Below are 18990 nucleotides of genomic sequence, written 5' to 3'. Positions count from 1 at the left end.
TGAGCTTCCATAGAGATGTGTATGTATTTTACATTTTTCATGGAAGTGAATACGTTGTACACAAGACACAAATCATGGGTAAAACTTGGAATTATCGATCAGTACACCGACAAATGATCCTGTCATTCAAAATGTGTTCTATCAAGGCTTTTGTCAAGCTATGGGAATTAGCTGTTTTGGCTCACCTTTGACCAGAAGAGTGGTCAGAAACTGTTGGGTGAGAGGTAATAGGGAGCTCTGAGGTCAAGGTGTGTTGCAAGATTTACATTAATTGGAAAGCCATCGGCACTTTAAAGAAACGTATAAGCTTGACATAGTAGAAAGAAGGAAAACTCAATAATAAAATAACAATAAAAAAGTCATTCAAAGGTTGTAGATAAAGTCAAATAGAACAATAATTTAACCATTAAAACAGTTCAATCCTGAAACTATCTGTTCTGGATGTTTTACCCACATCCTCCTTAGACTCAGAGAGATGAAGAAGGAGAGCAGGCGTCTTTGTCCTTAATTCTAATCCTAAACCCTGTTGGCCTCCTCAGGCTTTGATGGATCAATTCTAAACAGCCCAGCCAGCTTTGGCCATCCAATGATGTGTCCTTCAGTTCGATGAGTCCTCCAGCTGTTATTGAAGATTATTGTTTAGAGTGGTGCAGTATCCTGTGTGGTGTAATAGAAGAATCTTCGCTCTTCATTTGAAATTTAATTGTTTTGCTATCTGTTGATGGTCATACGTGACATAATTTGCATTTCCAACCACTGCACTGGAGTTAGAGGTGGTGTGATCGGGTCAGAGTTAACTCACAGCTGACCAATGTGATTGAACTTGCCAGATTTTGGTATATGAGAAGGACAAATCTTGCCGTGTCAGGCTGTGAACTTGCATGCTTTGAGTTTCGTTAAATAAACACTTTAAATTAGGTGCTTCTGAGTTTTGCATAATCTGCTTCTGCTCAGCCTCCCTGGTGCTTTCCAGAACATCATCATTCTCAGTCACACTGAGTCACAAGATTAATTACATAACATCAAATATCAATCAAAAGCCTCTTATCATTTAATTGTTTAAACTCATTTGCATAATATTTGTAAACTCTTACACAGTATCATTTCAATGAATTTGTCGCATTATCAAACACATGTCAATCTAATGTGTAAAAAAAATCATTACTGTAATCATTTCAACATTAATACATGCATTAATTTAATCAATCCATGTTTGATATCCTAAAAAGGCGAATCACATAGCTTCTATTGTTATAAAACATTACAGACAGTTTATTTCCACCTCTTTTAGCTTCCACTACACTCCTGTGGCTCTTTTTTTACCAGCTAAGCTCAGCTGTGAGTAATCAACAACAATTTCTGGTTCCTGTTGAAGTATGCTGTAGAAGTCGCTGGTGACTGACTTTGGTTCAGCTTAGAAATTCTGCAGAAAGTGTGTGTTTGTTGTGGCTCTGTACGCATCTCTCTCTGGGACTGTTGTTGTTTTGCTTTTCATTTGGGGGTAGTATTTTGTTCTAGCCTCCTCCAAACTTATGTGCTACTGGGCTTTTTCACATAACGAACAGAGGGAATTTTGGCATGTAAAGTGTGTCTGTTCAGATTAAGTATGTGTTCTCCGTATGAGATAAGAACCAGACACAGATTGGAAGAGATTAGTATATTAGCAGGGTCTTTCTGTTTCCTGATAATTGTTTTCCCCTTCAGTGTCCCTGAGAAATCACATGATGAACATCTTAATCACAAATGACACAATTTCAGAAAGCACAAGTTTTACGAAAACAAATAGAAAATAAATTTGAATGTGCTCCTGAAATGTTCTTAATTCTCTACTTTGTTGTTGTGATTTAGTTTAATTTTGTGTTTTGTGAAATATTGTAAATACTGTTTTGTTGTTGCGTTCAGTGGGTATGATTAAGATTGTGCCACTGAAACTGAATAGAGCATCTGAAATGTGAGCCACCTGATACACCTTTTAAAAACCATAGATGTAATGTAAAATATTAAGTGCAGGCCACTGAAATGTTGTCATATGAAGTAAGAGCATAATGTATTGACTTCATATACATTTTCATGTCAGATTCTGTTAAAATCGTATTTCTATTTCTGGCATGGTTTTAAGGGTGATGGGCAACATATTGTGATTTGTATGCTCTGTTATTTTTCAAAAGCCTGGTCATGTATGTACTTGTTAAAGTAATCAAAGAACCTCCAGTTTTGGTGGTTTTGGCCCATATTGTCTAATAAAGCATTCTTACCACAAGGGGATTGAAAATGCATTTATTTGGGAAGGACAGGTAATGTTCCTTGCACTACTCAGTCGGATGCAATCAGTTACATGAAGCAACAGGATCAATAGGTCGCAAGACAACAGGCAACTGGACTCATCACTTTTTCTTCCTGGTCAGATTTCTCAAAAGATGTTGTATCCCATTTTGAACTTTGACTTTCCAATTCTACTATCTAGCCGTGCTCCAAGTCATACCCAGCCAGCTTTTGCCCTGTATAAATTCTGGTATATAAATGTATCCCTTGTTCTCCCCTGTGCTTCCTTAAGCGTGCTGATAGGATGAAAACGGCACAATCTTTCTGTCCTCCTACAAAGGACATTTAATAAAAATTGTTTTTGAAAGGGTAAAAATAATTGACGTTGCTGAAATCTCACTGAAAGAAAGAGTCTCATATTTAAGAAACAAGTTTATTATTATCATCAAAAGAAGTATAACGTGAGTAAAAATTTTTTTTAGCAATAACCTCTCTTGTCCCCATAAGATGTGAAGCTTGCCACAAAGTCCAAGTGCTTGTTGGTTCTATCCCCACACTGTTCAATAGAAACTGTTCTTCAATAGAAGAGTATGTCGTCTTCACTGCACAGAAATGCAAAAATGGCACTTGTCTTAGAGGTGTCAGAGTAATTACCCCGTGAAAAAAAAAATTCCAATGTCTCAGGAGATTTTGAAATGCTCTTTTTCTTTTCCTGAAATGTGCTTTTGATTTTCTTTTTCTTGTGTTTTCTGAAACATTGTTGAGTTGTTTGTTTTGTTGCTGTGTTTCCTGGAATGTTGCGTATTTGGTTTTGTTGTCGTGAAATTGTATTTTTTGTTTCTTTGTAAGTTTGGTAACGATTGCGTCGTTTTCTGTTTTCTTTTTGCTTCTGTGCCATGCTGTCATGTCTTCTTATTTTTCTGGGAATTTTATAACTCTGCTTTTGTGGTTGAATTAGTTGTGGTGTTTCGCACCTCTGAAACCAATTCACCCCCTAGTTCTCTGAATCACCGCCTTCCTTTTGAATAGTGTGAGAAAACGGTAACATGCGGCTACAATCATTCGTCTTCACCGGTTCTCGCTTTAATTTCTGCCTCAGAGAAATATTTCGGTTTCTTGCGTGCCGTGGGGGAGCGCTGTCCAAGGTGCTGCAGCAGCGCGCGGCCCCGCCCATCCTCTCGAGCGTACCCTCTCTCCTCTCTGACACACACATTCGCGCGTTCTCTCTCTGGCAACCACGTGACTCCCCCTCTGCCGAGTCTGCCGCGAGAGCACCAGACTGCACCTTTTCCTTCTCAGGAGAAGGGAGAGAGAGAGGACAGAGAGACATTGAGGCAAACAGAGAGTGAGCGCGAGAGATGGAATCAGAGCTGGAGAGAGCGCGCGCGGGCGGGCGGAGAGCAATAGCACCTTGTCGCCTTGAGGCGAGCCTGTGATAGTTGTGTCCCAGTCCGGTACACCAGGCGCACGACTGTTCCCTCCGTCTCGCGAATTCAAGGTTCTCCTCTGATGGAAAGGAAAATCAATGAGTCGCGCGCGGCACTGTTGCCACGGAACCACAAGATGTACGTGAGGTAGGTCGGTTTTTCCAGTCTGGCATGTGCCTGGTTTGGGGGGGGGGGGGGGGGGGGAGCGCGCGGTGTGGTTGTTTTTTTATTTACTGGGGCGAGGCTGTCACATCATCGTTACAGGTGTAGACTAAAATCAATTTAAACAGTTTGTGCGTAAAAAAAAAAGTACAACTGCTGTAGCCTAGTTAACGCCAAGCGCCGGCGATGAGACTGAATTCCCCGGTTTTGTCAAATAGCGGGTGCCAGGAAGAAAAAATGCAGAGGAGGTATGGCCGCAAATCGAAAATCGATCATTCAACCGCATTCATTCACTCTGTCTATCAATAACAGTGATGTCAACGCTTTTCAACGACTCAAAGAAGAGGCTATACGTGCCCCCCACTGTGCGTGAATTACATTGTCAATCAGTGTCGGCCGGGCTGTGTGTGAATGTGTTCAGCTGTTGAAAATGGGTTTCAGAGCTGTTAATTCGATAAAGCGAGGCGGTTTGAGTCATCCGCCGCAGCGCGCCGAGCTGCTCCCGTTCTTTGTGATGTAGCAAACGGAACCCTTGACGGCGGCGCGAGGTACACTAACCAGTTAATGAAACGGGAAAAAAAATCAACAAAAAATAAATAAATAAATAAAATTTCGTGAATAAACTGTGCTGCTAAGTACACGGTGATACTCACAATAATTAAGAATATACTTTATAATGCTAAGGCAGTCGCAGGTATGCCACCTAAAAATCTCCTGCGGCATTATGGGAGCTCTATTGAGGAGGCGCTGTTTGTGCAGCCGTTTGTGTGCGCGCGTGCCTATATTGAGTGCGCTGGGCTTTAGTCATCATTGTTGTGTGGGCTGTGTGGAAGTTAAAATGTGGGATTTATTACGTATGTAGAGTCCATGTCTAGCTGTAGTCATATTGTCGGCAGGTCAATTATCTGTTGGGTCGGTGTGAGTGTGTGTAGGCCTACAAAATGCACGAAAAAGGGTAATTTGAGAATTACAGCAGTCTCGGATTTTGCTTGCGCATATGTGTGCGTGTACCAGTTTGTGCGCACGTGTGTTTACGTGGGATGTGTGTGTGTATGTGTTGACCCTGGTTGATTGTGCCGTCTCTGTTCTCTCTGTAGGTCGCTGGAGAGAGTGATGACGCGGCAGTGAGAGACACACATACCTCGCATGCACACACAAACATATTTGCCCATACACACTTTAAGTCTTGCTCTTCTAAGACAGGGAGGAGGGGGAGAAAATACTGCTATGACGGTGTCATTTCTCTCCATTACCAGTGTGTGAGCCACACACACACATATACTCACACTCCGTGGGGAGTTGCCTGCATGGGGGATAAGGCCCTATCTAGGGCACAAAGATGGAGTTCACTTCCTATTTGTCCCATATCTAATACACGGATACACACACACACAGACACACACCTGGAATCTCATGTTTGAAGTTAAGAATGAAAGACTGAATGGAGAGGAGACACTGAACATCTCAGAGACGACACAGACACCAGGCCAAGGCAAAAGAAGATGTCCAAAGTGTGGTGAGCGGACAGAGGGAGCTGCTGTCTGACACCCTCACCGGAGCTCTATCATAGCAGGGTCCCCCCTTTTAAAAGGCACTACCAAGACAGCAGGGTGCACTTGAGACACCTAGAAAGTGTTCCATTAGGTGCCCTACAGTTGTCACCATGAGCTGTAGGCTAGAGGGAACACCCAAGCTCTAGCCTCTATCTCCTCCCGTGTGTGTGTGAGTGTGAGAGCGAGTGTGTGTATGAGTGTGATGGCGGTTTGCGTTTGGGCGGTAGCCCCTCTGCTCTTCCTGGGACTGTGCCTGTGCAGTGTAGGGGGCCAGGCTCAAGGGGAGGTCCTGGAGTTTGGGGGTGTATCCAGCCAGTGGGGGCGGTTTCCAGTGTGGAATGCCTGCTGCGAGAGTGTGCTGAGTTTCAGCCTGCGGACTCACAGCCAAGAGGGCCTGCTGCTTTACCTGGATGACGAGGGCTTCTGCGACTTCCTGGAGCTGCTGCTTCTCCACGGCCACCTTCGCCTGCGCTTCTCCATCTTCTGTGCCGAGCCAGCCGAGTTGCAGTCCGGTGTGGCAGTGAGTGACGGACGATGGCACGCAGTGCGTGTCAAGCGGGATTGGAAGAACACCTCGTTGGAAGTGGATGGGCGACTTGAGGGATGGGCAGAAGTGAAGAGTAAGAGAAGAGACATGACAGTATTTAGTCATACATACATGGGTGGGGTGACACCAGATCTCCACTCCTCGCCCCTGCGCCTCACCTCTCCCTCAGTGCGGGAACACCCCGCCTTCCGTGGCTGGATCACGGCAGTTAGCATTAACGGTTCACTGGTGACGCTGGACAGCTCAGAGGGAGTCACAGTAACAGCTGGCTGTGGGCCAGACCACCAGTGCCAGAACGGAGGAGTATGCAGTGTGGTCAACGACCAGGCCGTCTGCGACTGCTCCGACACCGGTTACCAAGGCAATGACTGCAGCGAAGGTAAGACCAAAAACCATGCTGACCTATCATATACATCCCATCATTTACAAACACACACACTTTGAGACACACATGCATTGACAGTTATTCCTCCTGATGCATATCACCACATTTATACCTCAAATTCCAAATACCAGGCTCTTTAATGGAGACATATTTTTCATTGCCACCCTTACCACTGCCTTCAGTTGGCGTGTATGGACCAGCAGCCTTCACAAACAGTGCAAGACATGCATACTGATTATGTCTGACATTGATTTCTTGCCTGCAAATGACTCCCACTTCACTATGTTCGCCCAGAACCCAAAAATAAGCTTTCACCCAAGACGTACAGTCAGTTTAGCGAAGCTGGAGCTGAGATCTTGAGAACAGCTGATCGGTGCCACAGTCTGTGAAGCTTGACAATCTGCAGAGCTGATACAAATCCCTGAAACTCATTGGAAGACATTAACTGGCTGGCAAGCTCTGAAGGGCTCTGTTGATAAATTTGGCAAAACACAATAACCATATAGAGTGCTAACGGATGTGATTGGTGGCTTGTGTTGAGAAACTCTAATTGAAAGTGGGTTAAGAGGCTGGAAATCAGTGGTTGTTACATGGCTGACACCTGGCTGTCTGTGTTAATGGATTTGCATTGATTCTAGATGGCCTTCTGAGCTACTATACAAAGGGTGCAGAAATGATGTGTGTAGAATCTATCACTTGCCATTAATTTTAGCCTGTTAAAATGGTGTGTTTGTATCTGTGTGATTCTGGATAATGTGTTATTGTGTCAGCGCTCTTGCGCATTACAAGAGAGAGTGTCCTGTCAGTAGTAGTTCATAAATATGAAGAAGTGTGACTATAAACAGTTGTAAGTATATTGCCAGAAAACGAAAAATATGCTTTGATATTCAAACTCCACAAAAGCACCCCCTTTAATACCGGCAAACAAGCCTTTGGTCAATACAAGTGCCAATACACAGGGCAGTATAATGACGGTCATTACAAAAGCAAAACAGCTGCTTAATGAACTGAGCTACCTTGTTATGGCCAACGCTTCAAATGCTTTCATTTCCCCCTGCTGGGTTGTGTGTGTCGTCAGATTTGCTTGAGTTCATTCAGAGCAAATCTGCATTCTTAATCAATAGCTCTCTAAACTGCTGTACGCCAAAGATGCCTTTCAGTTTTGCCCGAGGGATTGATTCCTTTAATGACACAAATGCATCTGCCAAAACGGCACAGTGGCCTTGCTGTTTGGCCACCATTTGGCACCAACCTGACCTTAAACTCCACGCAGCACCACTGTCAGCATTGCACATCCCTTTAGACACCCACTATATCTCACCCTAGCATCTAGTGGACGGTGGAATGGCTGGGGAGGTTACCATGGAGACAGAACTAATAGGGAGACCTTAAGCCAGGACTGACTTTCAGTCCCTTCCCACTTTCTTTGCTACCTGCAGCTCGTCGTCAGCTCTCAGTGACTTCAGGCATCATTTCTGCCACGCAGATCTACTGTTTTTACACATCTGTGGTGGTGGGTGTGAATGTAGTGTGCATGTTAATGTAGAACGGATCAAGCTTTACCAAACAGCTGGGGAAGGTGCACTTTCCAGTGCTTTCATGTGTGCTGAAATAATTAATCCAGTGAGAGAGAATTCATGATTCAAGACGCAACAATTAGTCAATTAGTTGTTTTACAGAAAATTAATCAGCAACTTGCTTGATTATTAACAGCAATTTTTTTCCAGAAAAAAAAGGCTAATTATTTACTGGTTCCAGCTTCTCAATGTTAGAATCTCTTGCATTTACTGTCGTGTATGACAGGAAAATTAATTTTGGGGGATTTTGGACTGATAATTGAGTATATAACAAGCTAACCAAAGATCTCACCAGGGGTCTTTTTAAATTATTCTAAGTACAAATCATATGCATATTAGTGGATTTTGTGATTTGGTGTTACTTCAAGCTTTACATTTAAGCATATTGTAAAGCAAAGAAATGCAATGAAATGCAAGTATTTCCTGCTTTTCTCTCATTTATGTCATTGTAAATTGAGAAAACAGTCATTTAAACGCTTCACCTTGTGCTTTATTCCACAGCAACAGAGAATTGTCCATATTTGGGACCAGTTATTAGTGATAAAATAGATTACTGATTGATCAATATTAAGATTTTCATCACTGTTTGCAGTCATATGACTTATCACTGCATATTTGGTGTCGATATGTTCAGGAAGAATAAGGTGAAGCTCTTTGCAGAGTCTCAATGTTGCACTGAGAATTACAGTATGTGACGACTGTAAAGCAGAGTGGGAGACACTGACGCCAGTGACCTGCAGAAACATAGAAACACAAGGAGAAATACATTCTCAATGTGTGCGGGCTCCAGCACCACCATTAGTCACCTCTGGGGTACCTGACAGCGGAGCGGCTCTAGGGGCTAAATAAGAGACGCAGACGTTTTACCTAAAGGCTCTCACCAAATATCACGTCGACTTTGTACTGGCACTTGTAACTCAACAAGAGGCTGCTCATACCTTTGAAGTGGAGGTTTTATATTCAAAGAGATGGACTCACATTTCAGTCAAGGGTTTGGTGGAAAACGCACTAAAGTCATTTTTTTCTCTTTCCAGTATTGGTTACACCTCAGAGATCTGCTTGAAAAGATGTGCAGGGGATGAGCAAAACTATATATGTCAATGTATAAAATCATATAGCTTTGATTGAATAAGATGATACTTAAATACTCTTCTTAGGTAAAACTACTGAGTAATATAAAATATAATAATAAGATGCTTCTCTTTGGCTGGGTAACTGAGTTTTTTAGGCTTCCTTTTATCGTGATGGCTAAGCATATCAGACCAGTTTTTCTTTAGTGTCAGCTTAGTCTCTAATTTGCCAATTTAGGGGTAAGGAGAAAAAATTCTGCATGGTGTAAAATAAGATGGTTTGATAGACAGTTACTTTCATTAGTTGAAATAGTAGCTCATGAACAATTGCTCAGGAAACAAAATCAGTGAGCTATTCCACTGAACCAGCAGGTTTTCAAAACCATATAACAAAAAGATAAACCTTACACAACAGAGTGCAACAAGATCTTTAGAGTATTTCTACTTCTTCTCTCAGACCTCTCTGATTCATGCTGTTCATTTTCTGCAAATAGTTCAGAGATACAGAGAGCTCTGAGAGCAGAACTGGGCAGATGATATATCTTTTTTGTGGATGGTTTAAATTGTTTGGAGTGCTGTTTTGTGATCTGAAATGTTTTTTTAATCTGCCTTCATGCACTGTTGTTCATTTTGTCCTGACAAGATGTGGAGTAACTTCAACTGCTAGCTGAGTTAATATTCACATCGTTACCAGCGAGTAGCTATCACCAACTTACAGTATGTCAAAAGAAATCTCAGTTCAGGTGCACTGATGCATTCTGGAGAAGAGTTCTCAAAGGTCATATCGGAGTGAGATAAAGTGGCTGGCAAGAAGATAAAGGAATAAGTACACAGGTCAAGTATTCCTCTTTGACTAAAGCTTGAATATTATGTGAATAGGGTCTGTTGTAAGGTTATAGAAAATATTGGCTGTATTGGTGCAGTGAAGCCATAGCTGATTGTTTGGAAATATGGATAATCATCATTTTGATCCAGGTTCAGAAAGTAGTGGTTTTGTCAGATTCAGATTTGAAGGTTTTTATTTTTTCCTGATATCTTAAAATTACTGTTATTTTGAATCCAGCACCCACAGTGAAGATATACAATAAAGCTTTGAGACAAAATTACAACCCTCTGAAAATTAGTCGAAAAAAATCTTTTATGAATCTTTAATACTGAATTAATATGCTCTGCTTGAGGAAAAAAAAGGATCCTCAGGTCCATGTTTGAAGCCAGAACGAAGCTATTTGGCTGTGGCAGTGCTAGTTTCCTTATACATTTACAGTTACACAATTTCTTCAAGGCTCCCTAATGATCCACTTTTACTCACGCTCATATATTTGCTGATTTCTGACAAGCTCTGGAACCTTTTCAATGCAACGTTATGTTGCATTTACTGTTTCTCCCCTGAAAGGCTGCAGTATATTACATATTTCATGCCTCTGTGCAAAATGAGCTATTTATGAGGCTTTTGTTCCAAAGCACATCAATATGTCAGTTTTGGACAAATGTAATAATTTAAGACATACAGAATTTAGATGTAGTGTTATGTGGAGGTAGTTTCCGCAGGTCTGTGTTTAAATATAATCACAGTTTGAGGCATTTTGCCCTGCAGTGAGGGTAGAGGGAACCTGGCTTGTTAGGCCTGGCCTGGCTTGCATTGTCCTTGAGGGCAAATCGCTGTTAGCATGCTAATGGCTTCACCTGTTTCTGCCATGGTACTAGCACAAGGGCAGAGGCAAGGAAACACTCAGATGAGCACACGGATCAAAATACACTCAACCACACACACATACCTTTATAAGTACACTAACACACTCAGACCCAGTACTGAATCATGCATGCCCCTCGTCTTCCTGCACTGCTAATCCATCCCTACATGTTTACCCTGCTATTTCACACCATTATTACTGCCATAGTCAATGTTAGTGTGTGTGTGTGGAAGGCAGAGAGAGTGTGGGAGAGGTTGTGAGAGGGAATGTGTATGTCTTTATCTGTGTGTCTGTTGCATGCTATCTGTCTGGGTGCTCTGGGGAGAGGAAGCAGCACCAAGGTAAGTTCTGGGGTAAACGGCTCTTGAATCCAAATCTACAGGTAGGAATGTATATCAACGACAAGCAGCCCCCCCACCCCCCTCCTGTCCACCCCCTGTACCTATGAGTGTGGGTGTCTGTTTGCGCGCTTAGGTATGTGTATTTGTACTCAGGTGGAATAGAGAGATTGCGCAACTCTTTAATGCGACTGTATTTATATATATATATATAAATATAATATATATGTTTAGACAGACCTCAGTTTTGGCTACTGGTGCAGCATGGTATCCATTGTGATGTTTGTGCTGACTTGCATGTATGCCACCACGGTAACCCCGGACGGGTGTGCATGTACAGTAAGTAGCCACGGTGACCCAATAGGGCTGAGCATGCATGTTAATGAATGTCTGTCTCTCTCTCTCTTCGCCTGGCTGCAACACTTTTCCAGAGCACAGCTACACCCCAGGTAGGTCTATCTATCTATCTATCTATCTATCTATCTATCTATCTATCTATCTATCTATCTATCTATCTATCTATCTATCTATCTATCTATCTATCTATCTATCTATCTATCTATCTATCTATCTATCTATCTATCTATCTATCTATCTATCTATCTATCTATCTATCTATCTATCTATCTATCTATCTATCTATCTATACTTAAGTTTTTCAAACATCTTTCTTCATCATGATTTTCTTCCTTCTGTCTCCTTCTTATTCCTGTTATTCTTAAATACATTCTAATACACAAATATTATATTATTTTTCTTTTTCCATCTTTTCCATGCCAGTCTTGTTCTTTGCATTCTCCTCTCTGACCTTTATTGCTCATTACATCTACTATGGCAATACAGTAGTAGCCTACTTGATAGCCAGGGTGCAGGTTAGCCAGGCTAAGTATATGTTGGTCTGTGTGGGTATATAAAGGTTGGTTGCTGACATCTGGTAAGTACTACACCCTTTGCGCAATCATCTGAAGTGGCTCTTGCCTCAAGGTTACATCGACACAGACACATAAATACTGTACTGTATACGACCCGCTTCATGGCTGTATGCAAAGGTCTGTGTACGTACCTGTTTGTGCGTAGGATCGGTGCCTAGGATAAGTAAGTGCACTCAAAGTGAGTTTTTGTTAAAAATTTAGATGACTCACATACACACACAGAATCACTCACCAACACAGAGAACTTTAGCTTTCACCAGCATGTCACTGACAAACTCCTGCATCACAAAAACACATCTATGCACATGCACACACTCTACCCGCCCCATGATCCTTTGCTGTGCTGACTGTGCTCTTGTCTTCCTTTAAGGTCTGGCACACCTGATGATTGGCGACCAAGGTATGGCCTCCTCTTACCTCACTTCCTGTTGTCCTCTGCTATACCATCATCCCTTACCTCCTCCTCACACCCCCACACTCAAAACTCCTTCTATCCCTCCCTCACCTCATCAACACCTGGTGCAGATGGAAGTTGTCTCTCTAGGCACAGAACTAAGGTCAGTTTTTTTTCTGAAAATGAGGTGCTAAAAAGTCTGTTGGCCTTATTTAAAAAAAATCCCCTTTAATTTAAATCAAAAGAGAAGATTTCTTTATGAATTTGGCTTTAAAGATCATTCAAGGTTTGATTTTTGAAGAAAGTGATGAACCTGAGAGCAACTTCTGCTGGGATATCTATCATGGCTGCTGATGTGGGAGGGGCTAACGGGAGGGTGTTGATGGCTGCTGCTTGATGACGCTTGGCTGGAATCGATTTGGCGGGCTCCAGGTCATGGTAAAGGAGCTAAGGGCCATGTGACCAACTGACAGCATAAATGGTTTGATTTGGTTTTTACTCTTTCATCTCATTCAATTTTTTCCTCATTTGTGTGGTAGAGTTTGATTGTGGGAATGTGAGCGTGGACTGTGTGTGTGGGGGCATGGGTGGAGTCAATGACAGTGGCAGTTCTCACTGCTCATCTCCGCTCCAGCATGGCTGCTCATCAGCTTCCAGCATGTCTGCCATTGCTGATGCTCACATGGGTTGCTGATCATACGTTGGCGAGTGTTTGCAATTCTGAACAGATGTTCCTGCAGCGTATGAAAGCAATGCTGTTATACCTCAACCCCCCAAGTAGTGGATTGTTTTTGAAAAAAGCCCAAAAACAAGTGGTGCCACTGATCTGCTTTTGGAGAAAATTGTTCATTGATAACCAAGCCTCACAGTACCACTTCTCTCCTAATGCCCTCTTCCCCCTTTCCTTCTCTGTTCCTGCCCTCTTTCTTACTTTTTGGGACACCACCCTCTGTGATTTTAGGAACGCTCAGAGGTACCCCTCCGATTTACTTATGTGTTTGGCTACTGGGCTGTTCTGGATGGAGTTGAATGAGTTGGAAAGATAGCGTTTTTACAGTAACGTTGACATTCAGAGCTGTTCAGCATCAAATTATGAAATGCAATAGAATTGGATTGTGTCATTTTTTTGTAAGGTAAGGTGTTGCTGCATGGGTATACGAGTGTGTGTGCCTGCATGAGTGCAAATGAATAGGAGCTCCAGCCTACCGAGCTTGTGAAAATCTGAAGGTAGGTGCTGCCCAATCGGTTGACTCTGCATGATGCTGATGAATACACTGATTGGCACACATGAAGACAGACCTGACCGTTACAGACCATTGTGCTCTTTGATTGTGTGATAGGAGACATGATGACGGCTGTCTCCCATTGTGACAGAGCAGCCATGTATTTGTTAAAATGTGCTCTTTGATAAAATGTTCCTTTAAGCTGGTGAATAGACATATTTTGCAGTGAGCCCAAATGATGCCTCCAACCGTCAGTCATTATTACAGCAAGTATCTTTCTGTGGGTGCACTTTTTCTGTGTTTTGATTGTTAAATAGGTTCTTAGTGCTGGTTTCTGCCCTAAATGTCTGCCATGATTCACCCAGGTGGCAGTGAAAATTCAATTGGTTCTTCTGGCTTATACTCAGCATTTTAAATCACCTACTTAAAGACCGACATGTATTAACATATGTTTCCAGCAATATTACACAATGTATTCAGTGTATTTGTGTATAGTGGCTGCCCTCGCTATAACGGATGTTTGGATAGTGATAGGCTGAAAGTATAACTGGATTTTTTTTGTTTGTTTTTTTCAAGCCTTTGAAGTGTCTTTCAGTAACTGTACACATGAAAGCTGTGTGTTTTTGTGAATGTGCTTTTGCTCTGCATACTGAGATGTAAAGGCTGTCAAATGGTGCAGACGAAGCCTAGCTTAGGTTAGCTCAGCGTAAAGAGGCTTTTTGAGGAGCCTGCAAAGCTGAAATGAGTTTCTTTGAGGGGGCGGATTGGGTGTGGGGAGGGGTGCCTTGGAAAGATATATAACGTGTGTGTGTGTCTATGTGTGTGTGCGTGTGGGCTGGAGAAATTGAGAAAAAAGAGACTGCCTGTGAGAGACGAGCTAAAGAAATGAATGATAGAGGGAAGAGAGGAGGAAAGGGGAAGCTAGAGAGAGATAAAATGAGTCGTCTTCTCTTCTGTGATGTAGAGCAACTGCCTGTATCTGCAAAGCGACAGTGGTGCTCCTGTCTGCCCTCCCAGCCCCGTCGTTCTCCAGGGGACATCAGCCCTGATGGGGCGTCATGGACCTTTCCCCTCCTCCTTAAAACACGGTTATCATTCTCCCTGGAAATGATACCCACAGATCACTAATCACTTTGAGTGGGTGAAAATGCAGGAATTGTGGAAGGAAGAAAGAAAAGGGGGAGCCAAATTGGATTTTCATAAGTATCGAGCAACCAAAGGAAGAGGGGGAAATGGATTTTTTTTTTTTGAAAAGTATTGAGCAGCAATAATCTGGATGGAAAATGTGCTTAAAGCCAAGTAGCAGAATTTTCCCTTTTCTTTTCTCTCTGCTTGGCGGAGAAAGGACCGTGAAGGGTTCGCAGATTCTGAATGGGATTGAGGAGTGGTTCACTGATGTACTTGGTAGCCATACTTGTTTCTGATATTTATATATTATTTTAGCTTTGAGGCAGGATGTCCACTTAATAACGGTTGTTTGTCTGCATGTCCAAGTGTCCTCGATATCAATCCAACAATCTATGCACAACTTAGACAAGTGGTCAGCCTCGCTTGAAGTGACCTTTAAAGATGGTGTACGTGAACGGACGGACAAACAGACACACACTCACACACAATAACCTTTAGATAGAGAGAGTGCCCGCTGAGTAGGTGAGTTAGTGTGTTCAGTGTAAATATGCATGAGTAAGACTGCCTGCACATATTCTTCACGGTCAGTGGATGAAGAAGAGGGGGAGCGAGTTTTGCGTGTCTGTATATGATGTGTATGTGTGTCTTGTGTGAGTGCTTGAGTGCGTGTTCAGGGGAGGTGGATTGTGAGTCATCATTTGTGACTCATAAAGCGTCGGCAATCAAAGCAGCTCATTTTAACACATTGTCTTATGGCAAAAACACAAGGATGGACACACACTCCAGGCACGAAGACAACACAAACACACACATGTTCAGTGCCACAGTCTTCAGATTTCTCTTGGAATTGTCTCTGTAAGTTTTTGTCCCTCCGCCACCCATTGCGCTCTCTTGGACATATGCATGATGGCAGTTTTCTTACAAATACACAAAACAACACACAGAAACACAGCAGATGAGCTCCATGCTGACTCCACCATATGTGGGTTTGGGAGCGGTAGCAGACGCCAAGACAAAAGGAACCAGTCAGTATCAGCAAAGTACAGCATGTATCTTACCTCTTACTCATCGCCATGTAACGGTCTTAATAATAAATCACGCAAAGACGGATTTAAAAATTAATTAGTTAATTAGTCATTTATTAGTTTAATAATGCTTTTATGCAAAATTTAAAGTGTTGCTCATCAGAAAATCAATCAGCAACAATTTACTTGAAAGTTACTTTTAGCAAAATGCGCAGCCTTAACTGATTTCAGCCAAGTAAAGTTGAAGTTTTCCTCTACTCCTTTTTCATGTGCGACACAGCAAAGTATCACGTCTTTGCATCTGAACACCTACAACTAAATTGGAATTTTTTAAAATGTCAAATAAATGCTATTTTAGTCTTAATATAGAAATAAACATCTGTCTGACGATGAAGATGTACCCGGGTCACTCTCTCTATGTGGTCATGCTAACATTTTAGTACATGTGAAAAAGCCTCTTACAAAGAGGGAGTTAAGACACGAGTGAGCCTTGTTCTGGTTTTCCCAACAAGTCTTCCAATCAAAGCAAACCTGTCCTTTGTTTAGGTGCAAACCATTAAAGTAAAGTAATGCTCCTACATTTGACTGGAGAGAAACAGTTATTCATATGAGTGTTTCCACATTTGAGCAGACGTCATTTTCAAGTTCTCTTATGGAGACAGGACGGGGGTTGGATGGTGTGCAGTGCATCATTCATGCCCATGACGTGAGCTAAAGAAAAACTTTTGGCAACTCTTTTTTTTTTTTACTTTTGAGTGTCATTCAGTTAATAACACAATGCCACTTTACTGAAATACTTAACATCACTTGGTTCGAGTTAGAAATCAAAACTACTTGTTTAGGTTGAGAAAACAATCATAATTAGAGCTAAAATATGTTCTTTTTAAAAATGACTGCGACCTTTAACTTCATGGATGCTATTTTTACAAGTCACATGTCGTATCTCTCATAACCACAGGAGGATGTACATTCCTCTTAACAAAATTATAGGTTGTTTTGGTCTTTATGAACAACTGACCCAAAGAGTTGTGTTTGGAAGGAAGACAGTCTCAGTTTTATACACACAGAGATGTTATGCTGCAAACAAGTGGAACAAACTGCCAGTGGAGATTAAACTCTCACCAAATGTAGACATTTTTAAATCCAGGTTAAAGACATTTCTGTTCTCATGTGTCTATGCATGAAATATCTTTTAGCTTATCTAGACTGTTGCTTGTTTTTAAATTCATTTGAATTATTTTATTTGTTTCTCTTTATATTCTTTTATGTATTTTTAATGCTTCTTACACTCCCTGCTGCAATGCTTTTATTTTATGTAAAGCACTTTGAATTGTTTGTACATGAAATGTGCTATATAAATAAATTTGATTTGATTTGATTTGATTTGATTTGAGAGATCACAGAATGTAGGAATTGCTCCATGTTAGGTTTTGGTTTCACGTGTGCCTGTATTGGACCTTCAAAGTTGACTAGCGGTGTGAAAATTGCACATTTCCTGTAACAAGAGAAATGGCCTGATCAGACTCTGTCCACCACTGCAAATCAGCTCTGATCAAATCCAAAAAAGTATGTAATTAGATGCAAAACATTATTCATAATTTACAAAACATAAAAGAAAATCACAAACTCTTAAATATAATAAAAATAACAACAAACTGCTTTTTCTTTTTTTCTTTTTTGTGTGTGACAAATAACAGACAAAATTATTTATTTTTTCATCAGTGTAGTTGCAGATTTATTTCTTAATTGTTTCAGAGATTGTTATCACTATAAATATAAAATTTGTTAATTTATTGTTAATATTTTGATTAGGCAACTTATCATCAATGATTAATCACTTAATTGAAAAACACGGATTTCTGGCATTGCCTGACTTTTGTGCTTGTAGGTTAGCTGTCTCTGGGGCTTTCTCAAGAAAAATTGAACATTTTCCATATTACAAAGTTAACAATATAGATTCAGCTAAATATTGTTTTCATTGCCCAAATGTTTGTATCTGGGAGTAAAATCTGCTAAGTAAAACATGGGCAAATACCAATAGTAGTATACGCTTTGACTGTCGATGAAAGATATCTTTCAAACATTAGCCACTGTTGTTTTAATACTTGCATAATTTTGCAAGACGAGCAAATGAGCAGCATCCAGTTTGAGTAAGAGAGACAGACGCTTGGTGTTAAGAGGAAAGTGGCGCTGATTGGCAGCCTGCCTCACTGACTGGCATGAATTTGGCTCTTGATTGTCACATCTTGAGCTGTTAAAAAACTGTGCCCCCTCTGGCCATCAGCAGTTAAAAAGCAATAGCAGCAAAGTTTTACTGCAAAATGTACAATTTTCATAGATATACCCCCTCATCCAATGGGACTAATTCTGCTTCCTCTTTCCGCTACTAACACCCATTATAGTACAACACTCATTAATGCTTAACACCCATGCAGTTCTTGTAATGAAAGTCAGGATGCCACATAGAAAGCTCTGCTCCCACATTATTGGGGAGATTCAGCAGAGGAGATGTGTTGCAATCCCACTGGTAAATGTATACTTTTACTGGTAATTGCAATTACCATCCTGTTAGCAAGTGTACACATTAATTCTTTTAACGTTCTCTGCAGTGCTAATAGGGAACACGCAAAGCTGATGCACCCAGTCATCGCCTAAAAATAAAGACATCAAACACACTCCCCATTTTCAGAAGATGAAGGGAAGAGATAGAGCTGGCTGCAAGTCTGCAAGGGAGGGTGGGAGGAGGAGAGGGTGCACAATCGTAGGAAAGTGATGGTGAGGAAAGATAGGAGCGCATTCAAAAAGTGGGAAAAGAGAGGTGGAAATAGAAGGTCGGAGACACACAGTGAGACAGGGAGGAAGATAAGACTGCAGTGTTTCTCAGCAGGGGCACTGCATCTCTCCTTGGGCTCCTCGACTCGAGACGGTCCCGCATCAGCCAGGACGGTATTCATCAGTGATGCAGATGCCTCATCCGACACCAGCACACGCACACACATGCACTCAAACACACATGCACTGCCTTTTTGAAATGAAAGAGGAAGTCTGTTTGGTGCTCTAATTGTCTCTTACCTGCTCTAGCAATTTCCATTGTCTGGGCGGGTGCTGAGAGTAGCGGCCCAATTGGCGATTCACTCCAGTACCCCATCTGGCATTTGAGATTCATTTCCTTGCTGTTTGCCAAAACAAGAACAAACACATGAGGAAGGGGACACACACTCACAGGAATTGTGCACACACACTCATTTACTTGGGATACTTGTCTGGCATTTCTAA

At 41.7% G+C, this 18990-nt stretch overlaps 1 protein-coding gene across 16 annotated transcripts in view; it reads left to right on the top strand.

The window, feature by feature from the left end:
* The first annotated feature begins 4997 nt into the window (after positions 1 to 4997).
* The window catches only part of nrxn1a (neurexin 1a), a 57725-nt gene continuing 43732 nt past the window's right edge, over positions 4998 to 18990 (top strand). For 6 of the 16 annotated variants that reach the window (XM_075457230.1, XM_075457224.1, XM_075457231.1 and 3 more), the window contains exons 1-3: positions 4998 to 6330; positions 11444 to 11461; positions 12315 to 12344. In XM_075457230.1, coding sequence (XP_075313345.1) covers positions 5598 to 6330; positions 11444 to 11461; positions 12315 to 12344 — 781 coding nt within the window. In that variant the 5' untranslated portion in view covers positions 4998 to 5597. The remainder of the gene's footprint in view (positions 6331 to 11443; positions 11462 to 12314; positions 12345 to 18990) is intronic. The other 10 variants (XM_075457234.1, XM_075457226.1, XM_075457232.1 and 7 more) reach the window with 2 other exon arrangements.

The sequence above is a fragment of the Odontesthes bonariensis genome, chromosome 23, assembly GCF_027942865.1.
Source record: "Odontesthes bonariensis isolate fOdoBon6 chromosome 23, fOdoBon6.hap1, whole genome shotgun sequence".
NCBI classification, from domain to species: domain Eukaryota; kingdom Metazoa; phylum Chordata; class Actinopteri; order Atheriniformes; family Atherinopsidae; genus Odontesthes; species Odontesthes bonariensis.
This window is presented reverse-complemented; position numbering and strand designations above follow the sequence as displayed.